This window comes from Helobdella robusta, assembly GCF_000326865.2.
Source record: "Helobdella robusta unplaced genomic scaffold HELROscaffold_23, whole genome shotgun sequence".
NCBI classification, from domain to species: Eukaryota; Metazoa; Annelida; class Clitellata; order Rhynchobdellida; family Glossiphoniidae; genus Helobdella; species Helobdella robusta.
The window spans coordinates 1495010-1512800 of record NW_008704216.1 but is presented as its reverse complement, the minus strand read 5'-3'; the positions used below and the strand labels follow the sequence as shown (position 1 = coordinate 1512800).

The following is a 17791-nucleotide window of genomic DNA, read 5'->3' as shown; positions in this document are numbered from 1 at the left end:
GAACGTGTATAATGGAGTGACTGGAAGTTAGTCAGTTAATTTTATCGGCCTTTTTATTTTACTAATCTTTTTTATCATCGTTTTATAATTATCGTCATCGTAATTGTCATTATTGTGACCATTATCGTGACCAGCTCTAGAAGCGGCTGCTCTCAGACAAGGAAAGAAGATGACGGCAGGTGAGGAGGATGATTACGACCTTCGCAAACTCTTCAACATAATGAGCTACTACAACAACAACGTTAAAAAAGTCAATGTAAACAAACACCACAGAATGAGCAACAAAAACATCAACAGAGAACCATCAGCGATGAACCCCTCCAGCGACTACGATGAATTGGAGAGACCATCACCAAACATTTTGCCGGAATTTGCACAAGAAACCAATCTGACCATTTTGCCTCTGAACATTTCAACCACATTGGGACCGAACAACCGTCGGCCAGTTGTTCCGAAGCCAACTTTACCGCCGTTGACCGGCGAGAATATAGACAAGCAGTTGTTGAAAATATTTTGGATGTTGCATGCCTCCATTCAGCAGGGGCAGATATCCAAAGAGGGAGAAGCCGTGGTAGACGGCAGACTCTATGATGTCAACGATCTTGGTAGCTACTGCTGCTCGTTTGGTTGAGTGATTGGCTGGCTGGCTGGTTGGTTGGTTGGTCGATAGTTTTGTCTGAGTTTATTAGTTTTTATAGTTTGGAGAATTTGAATTGATCGGTTAAAAGAGTCGCTTGATTGATTTGTGATTTTCGATTGGCTACTTGATTGATTGGTTCTTTTTGATTGGTGCTTCGATTGAATAATGAGAAGCGATTGGTTACTTGATCGATGGTACAACTTGACAATACTTTAAATTGCAAATTTCATCAACAATTTTTTTTGAACTTTTTTCTGCATAAAAGTTTCATTTTTATTTTGCTGCATCCGATAACGCAATCAATTTTATGGAACACAAAAAGTATTTGCACACACGCTCGCACACGCATACAAACACACGCACACACACGCAGACACTCGCACAAGTTGTTGTACATGCGATGATTAGTTTGATACCCTTCCACTCAATCATCAGTGTCGTTACTGTTGGAAATTTTTTGTACTAGTTGTAGTAGTAGTAGTTTTGTTGTTGCAGTTTTTATTGTTGCTGTTATTGTTGTTGTAACAGTAGAAGTAGTTGTTGGGCAGTAATAGTTGTAGTAGTTTTTGAAAAACATTATCAGTCTCGGTTTTAAACGTAAGCCAGCAGTAAATTTCGATCGCCATCTAGCTCCAGCGCGTTAAGATCAGCGGTGGGTAAACTTTTTGCTGTGAGGGCCGCAATGAGAACTATTGATATTTTACTTCGAAAGGCCGCATAATGTCCTAAAATATTAATTTTTTCAACCCCGGAGAAGAATTTTTAAGAATTTGTGGCTCTTTTTTTTGTTAACAAGTCTGAACTCCTAATGTTGGACCTTTTTTGGCGAACAAGTCCCCGCGGGCCGCATGAAATCGCTTCGCGGGCCATACTTTGCCCACCCCTGGTTTAGATGATAGAACAGTTTAAAATAAATATTTATAATGCAACCACCACTGATTAACCTGTTTACAGACGAACTTGAATTGAAACTTATTTCATAAAAGTTCATAAGTTGATGAAGCGCTTTTAATAACCCACACCTTTATATAATAATTATAATATAATAAATAATATTCTGTATTATTTTCTTTCCTTTTTCGGTATAAACAATACAAAGAGACAAATTTGCATCTTGCCTATGCACTGAAATCATCTTTAACCAGACTAGAGTAGTAGTAGTAGTAGTAGTTGTAGTAGCAGAGCTAGTAGTAGTTGTAGTAGCAGAGCTAGTAGTAGTTGTAGTAGTAGCAGTAGCAGCAAAAATATTTAATATGGGAAGTTTTCTCATTTTCTTTTATTGTAACCTATCAGACATCTTCTTAGACATTTCAACGTGCATAAATATTTTTATTTCGCGTCGAGATGTAGTGTACTTATCTCTGTATTCTCTCTCCCTCTCTCTATCTCTCCCTCTCTCTCTTTTTCTCATTTTGTCGTGTTTTCTCTACTCTTCTCTCACACGCGCAGGTTATTCTTAGCGGACACTCTAGTATTTTTATAGTAGCAGTAGCAGCAGCAGTGGTAGCAGCAGCAGTGGTAGCAGCTGCAGCAGCAGTAGTAGTAGTAGTATTGGGAAGACGCAATTCAATCATGTACGCACGCTGACCTGTTGCTGATGGTGATGTCAAGTGGCGCGCTGCTTCTTAGGAGGAGATGCTACTGCAACTTCTTTGATGACGGCCGGCGATGGTGATGATGAAGAAAAAGATGATGAGGAAGAAAAAGAAGAAGATGATGATGACAAAGAGGATGATGACGATGACGAGTAGGATGGTTTTAATTAATGACAATAAAACGATTTTAAAATTCATTTACAATTTTTGAAATAATAAAGCAGCAAGCGAAATGGTTAACAAATCACGCCACTCATCCAACGTCACCACCACCACCACACGAAAGTTTATGCTTAACCAACAACGACAATCTCGAGAAGGTCTTGGGGCAGGCATCGCATGAATATTTCTTCCTATCAGAATGAGTCTGAAAGTGCGCTCTCAGATTGCTTCGATCGGCGAAGGCCCTTCCACAGAGGGCGCAGACGAAAGGTCGTTCTCCCGTGTGGGTTCTCAAATGACCTTGAAGAAGCCATGGGCGGGAAAAGGCCTTACCACAGATGAGACATTTGCACGGGAGGGTGTGGGTTCGAAGGTGCATTTTCAGAGCGCCTGACGTCATGTATGATTTGCCGCATTCTGTGCATTCCGATGGTTGTGGCTGTGGCTGTGGTTGTGGCTGTGGCTGTGGTTGTGGCTGTGGTTGTGGCTGTGGCTGTGGCTGTTGTCGGTGTTGTTGTTTTTGATGTTGTTGTATTTGTAGTAACTGGAAATTTTGTTTGCTGTAGTAATGATAATGTTGTTGTTGATGATGAAATGATCGTTGACGATGTTGCTGCAGTTTTTGCTCGCTAAAATATTGCAATGACTTGAAATGAGATGCCTCTGCAAGCGTGTTTGTTGATGTTGTTGTTGATGTTATTGATGTCGTTGAAGTTGGCCGGTTTAAACGAATGTGTGTTCCAAAATTTGTAGAAGTTAGAGATGTTAGGGCAATTACATTAAGTTTGTTGCTGTTGTTGATGATGTAGTTGTTGTTTATGTTGTTGTTGTGGATGTTGTTGCTGTTGCTGATGTTACAATTGCAAATCCTAGTGCAGAATCCAACTTTATTAGCTGCTGTCCATTTGCAACAAACACAGTCTTTGGTAACATTATTTTCTTCCTCGTCTACGTCATCGTCGTCAACAATAACAATTTTGTCACAATCCTCATCTGAGTATGCATTTGTGTGGCTGTTGATGTTGTTGTTGATGTTGTTGTTGATGTTGTTGTTGATGTTGTTGTTGTCGTCGTTGTTGTTGTATGTGGTATTGCTGTAAATTTTTTTGATGTTGTTGTTGGTGGTGTTGTAATATTTCAAATAGTTGAGGTACATGTAGTAAGCGTTGTACGATGCCTGCTGAATGTTAACTCTGGAATTTGTTGTTGTTGTTTTTGTTGATGTTGTTGTAGTTGAGTCACGTGCTTTATAAATAGTTCTGTGATAGTAATTGTTGTTGTTGTTGTGATATGCGTTGCTATTCATTTCACTTTGATTATAACTTTCGGATGTTTTAATGCAGATTTTCTTATCTTTGCAATCGTTTAAGTTGTTGAATTTCAAATAAAATTGTTGATATTGTTGTTGAGATTGTTGATGTTGTTGTTGATGCTGTTTTTGATGTTGTTGTTGGTGTTGTTGATGATTTAGTTGTTGATAGTGTTGTTGACCATAGCGCTGCGAATGTTTGTGATGATGTTGAAAATAGTGTTGTTGTTGATGTTGATGTTGTGTTTGTTGATGTTGTTGATGTTGTTGTTGTTGAGGTTGCTGTTGATTTAATTCATTATGATGACAATGTTGACTATAAAACTTATCAAAAGTCGCACCATCCTCACCATTTTTATCATCAAAGTTTTTTATAACGTTATTATTCTCATTATCCTCATTATCGATGTTGTTGTTGTTGTTGCTGCTGCTGTTGATGTTGTTGTTGTAGCAGTTGTTTTGCAATATGTCATCAATCGACCATATGTGTCCAGATTTTGAAGTCTTCTGTGATTTCGTTGTTGTTGTTGTTGTTGATGATGATGATAAAAGTGATGATGAGGATGAATTTATAGAAACTTCAGCATCCGAAACCATAAGAGCTAGCTTAACGTCATCAATGACGTCATCACCACTATCACCGGCACCACCATCATCATCATCATCCTGTAATGATGATGATGATGATGACCGTGGGGGTGGTGATGATAATGATGATGTCGCTTGTTTTTCATTTGTTAATTGAAGAAGGCTTGATATTGAGAACATTCTGTTCAGTATTTTCACTTCTATGATTTAAAAAAAAACTAAAAAACAATTATTATTGGTAATATTTATTATTATTATTATTTATTTTTTCAATATAAAAACTTTAAAAGTGAATTTGTTTTGATTAATTTTTTCGTAAGTTTGGGATGAATTTCAATTTATATATTCTTGTTCATCTGTATGTGCGTATGTACGTTTGTACCTATGTATGCATGCATGTATGTACGTATGTATTGTACGTATGCATGTATGCATGTACGTAAGCGAACACTTGCACGTCCGATACAAATTGTCCTATTGTATTTGTCCACTTGAAGTTTTGTCGGAGCACTTGGATAAAGTTGCGTTCCTATTGGCTGACTGGCTGACCAATCACAACGCATTTTGTATTTTTTTCAAATGTTTATGCAGACAAGGTTTCATATATCGGCAGAAACATACCAACATCCGTGCATTCATGCACTCACGCACGCCGGAACATGCCATCATCGTCGTCATCATCGTCATCGTCGTCATCAAATTATACTACTATAACCAAGTTTTTGAAATAACTTTTACACCGAAACACGTGGAAATAAATTAGATGAACTGCAGAGGCAGATGACGAAGCGTCGGGACCGATCATCATTAGAGAGGTACAGGCACTCGAACGTTGCAGCCACGAATTTAGCGTTATTGTTTGTGGGGAGTTTCAAAAGTTCTCCGCAGATAGGCTGAAGAAGACGAGAATGAAATTTTTAATGTTGGAAAATATTTTAAAAGGCCAAAACTTCAACAAAAAATGAATTTTCTAATTTCATCTTAAAACTATCGTCTATTCCCTTCATTCTGTTTCAACATTAAAGAACTGACTCGCGTTTTTGTTGTAATTATTTTTAAAAACCATACAAGCCATGATGGGATTCTGGCTGTTGTTAAATGAAATGAAAATAGAATGTTCAATCAATCATCATCAGCATCATCCTAACATAATTAATTAATTGTTCTTTAAATATAAACGGTGGTTCGAGTCAAGTGCTCTACTTGTAAATCGTCCTGTTCATAATTTATGTAATTATAAAGAGAGAGAGAGAGAGAGAGAGAGAGAGAGAGAGAGAGAGAGGGAGAGAGAGAGAAAATTACCTTGTTTCTAGTTCGGGATGTTTCGTTCATTTGTTAATAATGTTTCCTACTGAGTAGATAATGTTAATTTTGTAACTGTAGGGATCAGCAGCGTACAATTTTAAATTTGCGAAGATTGATTGTTTGATTGTTGTTTGTTTGTTTGTTTGTTTGATTGATTGATTGATTGATTGATTGATTGATTGATTGATTGATTGATTGATTGATTGATTGATTGATTGATTGATTGATTGATTGATTGATTGATTGATTGATTGATTGATTGATTGATTGATTGATTGATTGATTGATTGATTGATTGATTGATTGATTGATTGATTGATTGATTGATTGATTGATTGATTGATTGATTGATTGATTGATTGATTGATTGATTGATTGATTGATTGATTGATTGATTGATTGATTGATTGATAGGATGGAAGACGACGATGGTATTGGGTTATCAACACCACCACCTGTTATTCCTCCAAGACCAGCAGCAACAACAACAACATCAACAACAACAACCTTCTCATCGCCGAAATGTTCGAAAGCAAAGAAAAAGAATAACACAAAAAATAGTAAATATAATATGAAGAATTGCGCTAACATAGTCAACAACAACAACAACACGAACAACAACAACACTGAAGAAGAAGAATCACCTCCGAGCGTACCAGCCCGACAGCCAATCTATTCTGAGGCTCGCTCTTACAAACCTCTGCTCAACAATAACATCAACAACAATATCAACAACAACATTGACAACAATAACAACAATAACATCAACAACAACAACATCAACAACACTCCAAAACATAACATCATTAACATCCAATACATCAACAATGACATCTCAAACAACAAAGCTAACAGATCTCGCAGTCTGGATATCAACAACATCAACAACAACAGCAACAACAACAGCAACATCAAAAAACCAGCAACAACACGCAAGCGGTCTAAATCATTGACGCTGACTCCCCAGAAAAAAGCAACAGCAGCAGCGGCGAAGAAGAAGAAGAGAGACAACTCGAAGGTTCTTTTCAGGTCTCAATCGCCCTTCATCAGCGAGATGAAAGCCCACTACGACCAGACGAAAAATGTTTTGAGTTCCAGTCCGCAGTTCAAATTCAGTGAAGGAGCGAGGAAAAGTTGGAGGAAACGTCGTTCTATCGTTCTGTCGGTCGTCATCGTCGTCAACATCATCGTCGGATTGATTGCCGTCATTACTACTTTTCTTGCGGCCGTTAGTCTTTGTTCTCGATGTTGTTTGGTTCTTTGTTCTTGAATTTTCTTTTATTTTTATCTTTTTACTCATTCATTAATTCATTTACTTGTTCACCCATCTATCTATTCATCAATCCATCCATCCATCCATCCATCCATCCATCCATCCATCCATCCATCCAATTTCTAGAAACCCCAATCTTACGCGAACACTCCAAGCAGACATCTTCTCAAAACTATCGGCCTTAAACTGACATATAATGGCACTGGTATGTTTTGCATGTACTTGTATGTATGTATGTGTGTGTGTGTGTGTGTGTCTGTCTGTGTGTGGTGTGTGTGTGTGTGTGTCTGTCTGTGTATGTATGTGTGTAGTATAGAAGACGTTACTAATATTACCATGGACAGGTGACCTGGACAATGAAGTAATAAAAGAATTCAATTCGGTATCCTTTGAAAACATCCATCACATTAACGGAACACGAGAGGCTGTACAATTTAACCGATCTGACGGATCTCTTCGAATAGAAGCCGACGGTTTGTACCGAATAACGGCATTCGTTCAATTCATATACCGACAACCGACCGAATGTTTTTGGGTTCGAATCGACAAGTTGTCGGATTTTAACGAGGGAATGAATTACGTAGAGAAGCGAAATTTCACGCTGGTCGGTGGTGAGGCGCATTTCATGGGTGCCCAGATTCACGCAAATGGAAACAAATTCAAAAAAATTCTCCTCGCGAAGATGGTTTGGCTGAAAGATGGCGATCTTCTGAGAATTAAAAAGGACCGGCAGAATAAACTGGCTTGCTCAGAGGCGAATGATCTTGAACACAATTTAACATTTTCAAACTTTGTGATTTATTTGTTTTGATCATTATTTTCTGTTTTACTTTTTAATTAATAAATCTGATAAGATGAAAACATCACATGTATCCGTTCTGGCTCTTTATGAGCATTTATTTCATTAAAATAATCAAGAATATATCCTTATTTTGGCACATATTATCTATAAATTAATAATTGATAAGATTTGGGTGATGGAATAATAAAATCAATTGATTTAACATTGATAAATTCGAAGAATTATTAGAAAAATCATTAGCAACACAATGGTTGTGAATTGAACGGGACATGTTTAAAACTGATTTCAAATTAATTTCTATCCATCCCTGATTTGGTCCCAGTGACACGAAGATTTAAAAGTGAATTATTTCCTAATCGTTGAATGAAAATGACTCTAAATTGAAACATACTACTCTCCTTTTTTAATATTTTTCAATTTAATTACATAATTAGGATAGATTTTTGTTGCTCTTGATTAATTGTGGGTTAATTTCTACAAAAATTCTTTAATGGTTTTACAGTTTTTTCGTTTAAATTAAATTAAAAGTTAGCATTTGGAAAATTTCCAAGTATTTAGTTTTTAGTAGTTGAATAGTAGTTTTTAAGTTGTTAGTCAGCATTTATTTCATTTTTAAGTAAAATTGTAAAAGAGACAGAATAGTACAGTAATCAATCTTGTTGAATGTGAACCAGAAAGAACGAGTTGTTCAGTTGTTATTCATCATTTTTTATTACTTTTAGTTTAGTAATTTAATAAGGTTCAAGTGTTCATTTTCTTTTCTCAGTTGCATTTTGTATTTACTTTTATAATTTATTTATTTTATATTTATGGAATTTAATTTATAGATTAGATTTATTTAGATTAGATAAGACTAAAATGAATGCATAATTAAAAATTGAAACCTTTAAAATGAAAAAAGTCATTAAATACATTTTTAGTTTAATTTATTAAACAAGAAGAACATAAAAGGCCTCATGTTTTCTCTTATTTGGTTTATGAGAAAAGTTTTCAATTCATTGATTCCACTAGCAGGTCGAAATGTCAGTGTATAGGAGTGAGCCAATGTCTATGTGTCAGCTGATTCTGACTGATGATGTCGCATTCAACTGCATGGCTGAACTTGGAGACATAGGACTTGTTAATTTCAAAGATGTAGGGATGTGTTTTGATTGCGAAAGTGTACTGTGAATGTAGGGATGTGCTGTGTATGCTGTAAATGTAGGAATGTGCTATGAATGTAGGAATAGGCTGTGATCTTAGGCAATACTTTGTTCAATGCCTAATTTTTAAATTGTTCAGTTTGAATTTGATATAAATGTTATGTTTTATGTGTTCAGTTTTTCATTTATAATTTAATATTTTTGTACATTTGAAAACAGTTGAACAAGAAAGATACAGTGTTTAAAAGGAAATTTTATAATGAAGTGAAGAGGTGTGAAAACTTGGAGAGGCAGATGAGTGGGTTTCCAATTATCAACTTTATCACGTTCCTATTTTTAATTTTCCCTCTCTCACCATCATCACTCACAACGTTCATCAACTGTCTATTTATTTATTTTTTTATTTGTCTGTTTATTTGTTTATACATTCATTTGTTCATTTATTTCATTCTCATTTTAATTTCTGGTTTGTTCGACTGTCTGTTCAATGCTGCTCACATTTGTTTATACTTTTATATATCCATCCATCCATTCAGTCATTCATTCGTCCATTCATTCATCGATTCATTATCAATCCATCCATCTATCCATTCATTCATTCATGTTGATGCATGCATGCAGAATATTTGATGAGTGAGATGAAGAAGAAGAACATCCAACTGCCACCAATGGGTCTGGTCAGCCACGTTCCACCCGTCAATCCGAGAATGCTGGCCGAATACGAGGTGGCCGCCTGATAGATTGAGTGGAAAATGAATGAATGGTTGATTGAATGAGTGAATGAATTAATGTTTCATTACAATGCACCTGTTCCAGTTTGCAGAGCAACAGGTAGCGGTGCGGTCTGTGGCGGGCTGCCAAGAAATGTTGAAATTAATTAATTGTTGAGATGAGCACGTTCCGCTGTTTAAACACGTTGTTAAAATACTGAAGAAAGGCGTGAAAGTATGAACAGTTGCGACGTTTGTTAAGATAGCATATACATCTAATATATATATATATATATATATATATATATATATATAATATCTTTTGTTTACCATTGGTTGGAACGTAATAAATTTTTTAAGCTTTTTTTTATAATTTAATATTATTTTGATTGCCCTGGAACGATTTGTTTTTAGCCTGAAAATGAAAGTAATGAAAGTACACTTTCATCCTGTCGAAGTGGAATTATTTTGTTGGAATTGAAGATAATTTGACCGTTATATTGAAAAACAATCCTTCGTAGCTTGCTGCTGACCAAAAGTTGAAGATGGAATTTGAAAACGCATCTTTACTCACCGCTTTCTGGATCACCATTAAGGTAGAATGCCAGTAGCTCACAGACAGAGCAATAAAATCTCTTCTCTTACTTCCTTCTACCCTGTTCTGTTAACTCTCTTTTTCATACATGACTGATGAAGACCAAGCACAGGAACTGTTCGGAAGTTTGTTCACCGCCACGTGTGGCACTGTCATCATTGCACCACGCCTTGAGGAAATGTTGAAAAAGAGCAAGCTCATTTGTCGCACAGAAATTTTTGTTTTAAAATTCTGAAACGTTTTTTGTCGTTATTTTATTTTGAATAAAAATTGCAAAGTGTGTTTTTTTTTGCGCGTGTACGGATTTTCTTGCGCACCTGTCAGTCGGTGGTCTGCGTCCTGCCTACTCAATTCAATACCAGAGTCCCCGGACCGATGAGTTTTAATAATCAGAGAACTATTAATACGTTGATTGATTGGACTGCTGATTGTTAGGTACGTTAAATGAATAGTTGATGATGAATGAATAGACGAATAAGATGAAACTTCTAATTTTACCGATTGATAAACTGACTCAAACTACGACAGACTCGCATAGAAAAGTTGGAGAGAGAAGTGCGGAGCATCGAGTCGAGCATAGGACTCTTAACTCAGAACTACACGAACCTCACAGAACTGAAACACCTGCTCAGGAAAACTCAAACATTCTTCGACGAGGTTGACAGCAGACAGCAAGACTCGCGGATCGACCAACGAACCGACGACTCAGTCTTGTACAAACCAAGCGCCAACAGCCTGCGACAGCACCAACTCCCTAACCAGGATTACTCGACGGTCACGTTCCTGTCAGGTAACGATAGAGAAGTTGGTGCTGCTCTGGCGTCAAAGGGGTCTGCCTTCAACAAACAGGACAATGCTTATACGCTGTCTTTCAAGTTGAAGTTGGTTTCTGAGTTATTACATGGAGAGAAAGATGATGGTGAATGTGACGATGATGAAGTGAATTGTGGTGAAGATGCGCATTAACGATTAGATCTATTAAAATAAATAACTTGACGACAGTTTCATAGCGGGAGTGCTGCCGAAGAAGAAGATGATGGCCTTCGAGAGGATGCTCTTCAGGGTCTGCCACTCGAACGTCCTCCTCAAATACGTCGACGTCCAACTCTCCGTACCCAACGAATACACGCAGGTGCCCTTGACGATGGCTGCTCCCCTCTCTCCTGCTGTTGCCATTTTTTCGAAAATATTTTCTTATAAAACTTTGATTATAGTTGTGATAAATGTAATAATAATAATAACTATTAATATTTTAGTTGAACCATGATAGTGACCTGAACAAAACTGTCTTCCTCATCTTCTTTCAAGGTGAACAATTGAAGTCTAAGGTTCTCAAAATGTGCGAGGGGTGAGTTCTACAGTGAATTATTTTTATGACTTCAATTGCAATTTATTACAACTCTTTACAACTAATTATAAATAACAATTGCGAAAAAACAGCATCACACATGCACCTGTACATCCAAAACAACAGCAATGTAACTCAATGACCAATTAGATTTCATGCCACTATTTACCCTTGCCCTGAAACGAGACTGGAGCGTAGGAACATGGCCCTTGGTGTTATGAGCCGGTTAGAAGATCTGAATATAGTAATCATCTTCTTTCTCGATAATTTTGTTAAAGTTTTAGTTGAATTTCTATTTCTTTATGGTTTTATTTTGTTGATTTGTTGCTTGTTTAGTTTTTTCTTTGTTTTTAAAAATAAACATAATTAACACTGGACATTAAAGAACTATTCTTATTTTTCCTCCATTCTCTTTCTCTATTTTTTTTTCTGTTCTCTCCCTCTCTCTTCTCTTTCCCCCCCACTCTCTCTCTCTCTCTCTCTCTCTCTCTCTCTCTCTCTCTCTCTCTCTCTCTCTCTCTCTCTCTCTCTCTCTCTCTCTCTCTCTCTCTCTCTCTCTCTCTGTACAGGTCTTGAAGCAGACGCAGGACCACCAGCTTTCGGTGCTGAGGGACGCCTCACGTGACATCCAGACCTGGACCATCGGAGTGCACAAGACGAAGGCCATCTACCACCAGCTCAATAAATTGCGGCACGATAAAAATTTGAAGACCTTGTTCGGGCGGTGCTGGTGCCCCACCAACGAGTTGAACCACGTTCAAAATACTCTATATATAGGAACTGTGAGTTGACTGACTGCCTGGCTGATTTTTTGTTGTGTTTGATTTGGTTCATCAATTGAATATTGTTTCCTGTCATCTACTGGCACTAACTTCGCGAATGTTGACGACCCACCTTCGCAAATGTTACCGGCAGGAAAAAAGTGGGATGAGCTCATCATCGGCCATCTTGCACAGCATCTCGACGTCCAGTGTGCCTCCAACCTACCATGCCAAGAACCAGGTCACTGGCGTCTTCCAAGCAATCATCAACGCCTACAGCATCCCCGCCTACATGGAGATTAATCCTGGTTGGTGAGGCATGCTGCAATCAATCTTTCTATATTGTTTATTCCCATTTTTTAAATCCACCACCACCATCGTCATCATTACTTTCCTGATGACGTCATCATCGCAGCCCCATTCAGCATCATCACCTTCCCCTTCTTGTTCTCCTTGATGTTCGGGGACCTGGGGCACGGCTTCCTGCTCGCCCTCTTCGGCCTCTTCCTCATCGTGGGCCAGAAAAAATTCCCACCAGCTCTCATGAATAACGAGGTGGGTGGATTAGTGGATGGATGGAATTGTAAATGAAAGGAGATGGTTGAATGAAGGCATTGATCTATAAACTGATCAACTGCTGTAACAAACTGCAAATTTGCCTTGTTTCTTTTTCTCATTTACACTCTTCTTTTTCTCTCTTCTCTTTATTTCTTTTTCTTCCTGTTTCATTTTTTCATTTTCCATCCATCAATCCACTAACAACTCTAGATCTTCCGTATGGGGTTCACAGCCAGGTATCTTATACTGCTGATGGGGACGTTTTCAATGTACTCCGGCATCATGTACAACGACTGCTTCGCTAAGCCTCTCAACTTGTTCGGGTCATCATGGTCTGCTAACAACATGTCTATGTTAGTTTTGTTGTTGTTAGTGTTTGTTGTTGTTGTTAGTGTTTGTTGTTGTTGTTGTTGCTGTTGTTGTTGTTGTTGCTGTTGTTGTTGTTGTGGTCCTGGGGCTGTTGTGATCATGGTCGTCGCCATCCAAATGAACTGAAGCAAGAAGAATGTTATCGTTTATATCGTCAATGGGACCATCTATCCTACCGATAGGGCTCTTCGTTATAACTTAATTACTTTTAAACTAGCAGGCCTAACAGCAAGCTTCACGACTTTGAAATTTGTGTTTTCAAGTATATTAAGACGTTTAGTCTGCTCTTATGTGTCGTATTAGTGGGTACTGATGTTTTAATGCGTGCTTGTTGCCAGTGCATGCGTTCGTTCGTTCTTGCGTCTCATTCGTTGACTGTCGAGCTGAGATGAATGCATTTTAAGATTTGAATCTCTTTGCATTAAGATCATTTGCACATGAAAATATGACAGAAGCAATTAAAATACACAGTGAATTACATGATATGGGGATCTGTTCTCGTTCATCAAACGTATATGTTCGGCTTTCAGCAGATATAAAATGTCTGAGCGATATTGAAAAGTAATTTTAAAGAGTAAGTAGTTAACTATTGTAATAACCTGCCGGGCATTAGTTAAAAGTGTGGTTAAAAATGGTTACCAACCATCTCCCTTACAAGTAGTTAACTTCTTTTTGTGAGTTTTCAACGCATCAGCACCACATCGGTTGACACCTTTGTAGGACTGAGATGAAAGACGCCCAGCCATTGGATCCCGTGCGCAAGGATATGTTCAGTAGGTCTCCGTACACCATGGGGATGGATCCTGTAAGTTCATTGGTTCAATTTCAAATGTATGCTTCTATTTTATTGGCTGATTGTGTTGGGGCTTGATTCTGATTGACTGAATGGGGTTGCTTGAATCACGTTGATTGATTGGTTAGCTGATTTTCATTGGACAGTCGTTAAGAATATACATTTGGATAATTTTTTTCTTTCTATCATTCATTTCTTTTCCATTTTTTCTTCTTCACTCCATCCATCATTGCACAGACCTGGCAGATGGCTTCCAACAAGATATCCTGGTTGAACTCGTACAAGATGAAGATCTCAGTCATCTTCGGGGTCCTGCACATGCTCTTCGGAGTCCTGCTCTCCCTCATGAACCATCTGTCAGTCCCTTCAGTATCATTATTTTTCACAGGATTGAAACGAGCGCCGCGACTGCTGCTACTGCTACTGCCACTGCAAGTGGTTTGTGGCCTCGCTACCGCTACGTACATGAAAAAGTATGGTCGGAATCGTCAACGCTACTTGTTAAAAACAGATTGAAGGATCATTAAATAATTCGTACGATCAATTAAATTCAATTAAAGTTTTTCAGATTGAATGATCATCAATTAATTCGGACTATCTAAAGAAAAAAAATTTTATTTTAAAATTAGTCGTAACGAGGACGGGTGATGTTGTTTTAGCTTCAAAATTAGCACGCCTTTCAATGTGGCTTCTGCTCAATAAATGTCGCGGCGCTAACTACACTGTAGATATCTTAGAGGCTACCTACTACTTTGTTTACAACCCTGACTGTTTATTACAAAAATTATAACCAATATTCATAATTAGGTTAATTTTAAAATAGGCATTTCAAGAGATACTTGAACATAATCTGCCTCTTTGTGCCGCAAGTCATCTTCCTCTGCTTCACGTTCGGCTACTTGATCGTCCTCATCATCCACAAGTGGTGCTTCTACGATGCACGCTCCTCTAATTCCGCTCCCAGCCTTCTCATTGGTCAGTTGATTGGCTGAGTGGCTCGCAATTGGCTGGCTGCTTTGTGGGCTGTGTAGTTTTGATTGGTTATTGGATTGGATTGTTGTTGAAGGTCGGAATTTCAATGGTTGTTGAGTTCCGCACTGACGTAAGAATATTTATTTTATTGAGAAGAATGAACGAATGACCACAAAAGAGCAATATAGAAGAATGTTGTTCAGTCTTCCATTCAATCTTTCATTAAATCGTTGAACAGGGTTCATCAACATGTTCCTCTTTGTGTATCCAACTGATCCACCGCATGCAGTCGTCGGACACTCCAAGGTGGGTTGTCTTTCTTGTTGTGCATTCCTGTCTGTACTGTCAATTTTGACTGCATGTTATCTAAGTTTTCATCATCGCCGTCGTCTTCGCCTTTACTATTATCACCTTGACCATCTTCATCTCTCCAGAAAATCCTGCAAATAAGTTTGATACTGTTTGCTCTGATCTGCGTGCCCTGGATGCTTTTCATCAAGCCGTACGTTCTCAACAGGAGGTTCAAACTGAAGAAGAAGAGGAACTCTGTTGGCTCGCATTTTTATATTTTCATTTCTATATTTTACTGACTTGATTATTAACATTTTATATTGCCACTTTTTCTCTTTCTCTCTCTCTCACTTTTCTCTCTTCATTTCCATTCTCACTTTATCTCATTAACCCCTCCATTCAACTAATCAACCGACCGACCGACTAATCAATCAACTAACCAACCAACCAATCATTCAGCGATCCGTTTCTTTCGCGAGTAGGGACTCATCCACCAGCAACTTCTCGGGCAACAACAACCACCACGATGACGGTGATGACGTCAACAACAATGCCGACGACTACGATGAAGAAGGCGACGAGGTCATGCTTTTGAGTTCAAGGTCAAAAACCAGTTCAAGGTCAAAAACCAGTTCACGGCCGGGGTTTCAATCAAAAAGTAGGTTGTTGAGAGGTAAGATTCAAACTCGAAAAGCTGGAAGATCTGGACGAGGTATTGTTTCAAGTGATGATGATGGCGTTGGTGCTGCTGCTGCTGATGATGATGATGATAACTTTGATGATTACGTGAGAGAGGAACATAATGGCGATGAGAACGGAAGCAGTGACGACGACGACGATGATGACATCATCAACATCAATCACCATGACAACCATCAGAGAGGCCTTCGTATGCAGGTTTGTTTTGAGATTGCTATTCTTCTTCTGGTTGTCGTCGTCATCATCATCGTCGTCGTCACCATCAGATGAATCAGTCTTCGAGGTCGGGAGAAGGAGAGGTGAACAGCAGTTCAGGAAGCATCAGAAACGAACTTCTCAAGAGGGGAGCCAGGAAGAAAAAGAAGGCAGTGATGATGATGATAATGGTGATGATGATAATGATGGTGATGATGATAATGATGGTGATGATGATAATGATGGTGATGATGATAATGATGGTGATGATGATAATGATGATGATAACAGAGTTGATGATGACGGTGACGATGATAACGACGATGATGATAATTTTGTTGTAACTTTTTGTTGGCCAGGAGTTCAGTTTTGGGGAGGTGTTCATCAATTCATGCATCCATACCATCGAGTACTGTCTGGGTGAGTCATCTTTTTTAACATCATCTTCATCTTCTTCATCGTCACCGTCTTCATCCTCATCATCTTCATCATGATAACAGGTTGCATATCACACACGGCATCCTATCTGCGATTGTGGGCCTTAAGTCTGGCACACGCTCGTAAGTTTTTCTGCTCGTTATACAAACATACGTACACACGCACGTACACATAGAGACATACATAAATTCATACATGCATATTTGTGATGATGTATTCTTCTTTTTCTATAGCGCTTTTGAGAACTTCCATTTTAAAAAGCGCTATATAAATACTTAGATAATAATACTAATAATAATAACGCAGAACTGTCTGACGTTCTCTGGGGCATGGTGCTACACCAGGGTCTGACGATGGGGGGAAGGTATGGTTACGGCTACATCTTCCTCTTCCTCTTCTTCACACCCTGGGCAGTCATGACTACCGTCATCCTCCTAGCCATGGAGGGTCTCTCTGCTTTCCTTCACACTCTCAGACTTCACTGGTTTGTCGGTTGTCTGTCTGTCTGATTGTCTGCATGTGTGCGAAAGTCAAATATATAGACGAACGTTTCATTAATTTTTTTCACAATTATAAAGTGTCGTTTTGATTGATTGAACTTGTTTGGCCATCATCTCGCAGGATTGAATTCATGAGCAAGTTCTTCATAGGCGGGGGTCGTGCTTTCGATCCGTTCATGTACAGGTTCAACGATTTGAACGACTTCTACTATTGATCGATCTATTGAGTGATCTTTTGATCGATTGTTGGACTGAATTACTAAATGAGTGAATTAATTAATTAATGAATAACAGTCAACAGTCCATAAAATATTGCCCTATTCATATTTATGTATATATGGTTATAATTTGTGATTCATTAATTAATTAATTTCTCGGTTGTTTTTCATTTTTATTTCAGTAAAATTAATTAAGGTTGTTATTGACTGGCGTCATCATCATTATCAACATCATTATTTTTATCATCATCATTATCATTACTGCTAGTATTCTAAACAATGTATTCATAACTCGAATGTATTATATTGTTAAATATTTCAAATTGCAATTATTATTTCCTCAATAATTTTGTTATTGAGTTCTTTCCACTCTGTTCAACAGTGGGTCTATATGGATAGTTATGTTGTTAATATTGTTAACTGAATGAATTTGTTTAATTCTTCCGAATCGGCAAAATTCGACAAGTTATTGAGTTCTTCAGTGGTGAACTAGTTTTCATCAATTCGAGAATTTGATATAAAGAAGCC

General features: G+C 37.9%; 3 protein-coding genes across 3 annotated transcripts; 2 read left to right on the top strand and 1 right to left on the bottom strand.

The window, feature by feature from the left end:
* Nucleotides 1–2488: 2488 nt before the first annotated feature.
* HELRODRAFT_156968 (hypothetical protein) lies at nt 2489–2797 on the bottom strand (the record flags this gene model as incomplete). Its single annotated transcript, XM_009019005.1, has 1 exon — nt 2489–2797. One exon carries the CDS (start codon nt 2795–2797, stop codon nt 2489–2491), a length of 309 nt encoding a protein of 102 aa, XP_009017253.1.
* Nucleotides 2798–6014: 3217 nt separating this feature from the next.
* On the top strand, nt 6015–7683 carry HELRODRAFT_172342 (hypothetical protein; the record flags this gene model as incomplete). Its single annotated transcript, XM_009019004.1, has 2 exons — nt 6015–6732; nt 7217–7683. The coding sequence occupies 2 exons, from the start codon at nt 6015–6017 to the stop codon at nt 7681–7683; spliced, it is 1185 nt and encodes a 394-aa protein (XP_009017252.1).
* Nucleotides 7684–8001: 318 nt separating this feature from the next.
* HELRODRAFT_187007 (hypothetical protein) lies at nt 8002–17644 on the top strand. Its single transcript, XM_009019003.1, has 24 exons — nt 8002–8136; nt 8689–8808; nt 9036–9114; nt 9438–9541; nt 10650–11002; nt 11124–11253; nt 11378–11469; nt 11620–11713; nt 12039–12251; nt 12385–12538; nt 12646–12785; nt 12999–13145; nt 13771–13814; nt 13878–13962; nt 14188–14306; nt 14774–14925; nt 15161–15228; nt 15357–15442; nt 16005–16110; nt 16179–16277; nt 16467–16527; nt 16608–16667; nt 16852–17029; nt 17167–17644. The coding sequence occupies exons 2-24, from the start codon at nt 8695–8697 to the stop codon at nt 17258–17260; spliced, it is 2772 nt and encodes a 923-aa protein (XP_009017251.1). The 5' UTR covers nt 8002–8136; nt 8689–8694; the 3' UTR covers nt 17261–17644.
* Nucleotides 17645–17791: the final 147 nt, after the last annotated feature.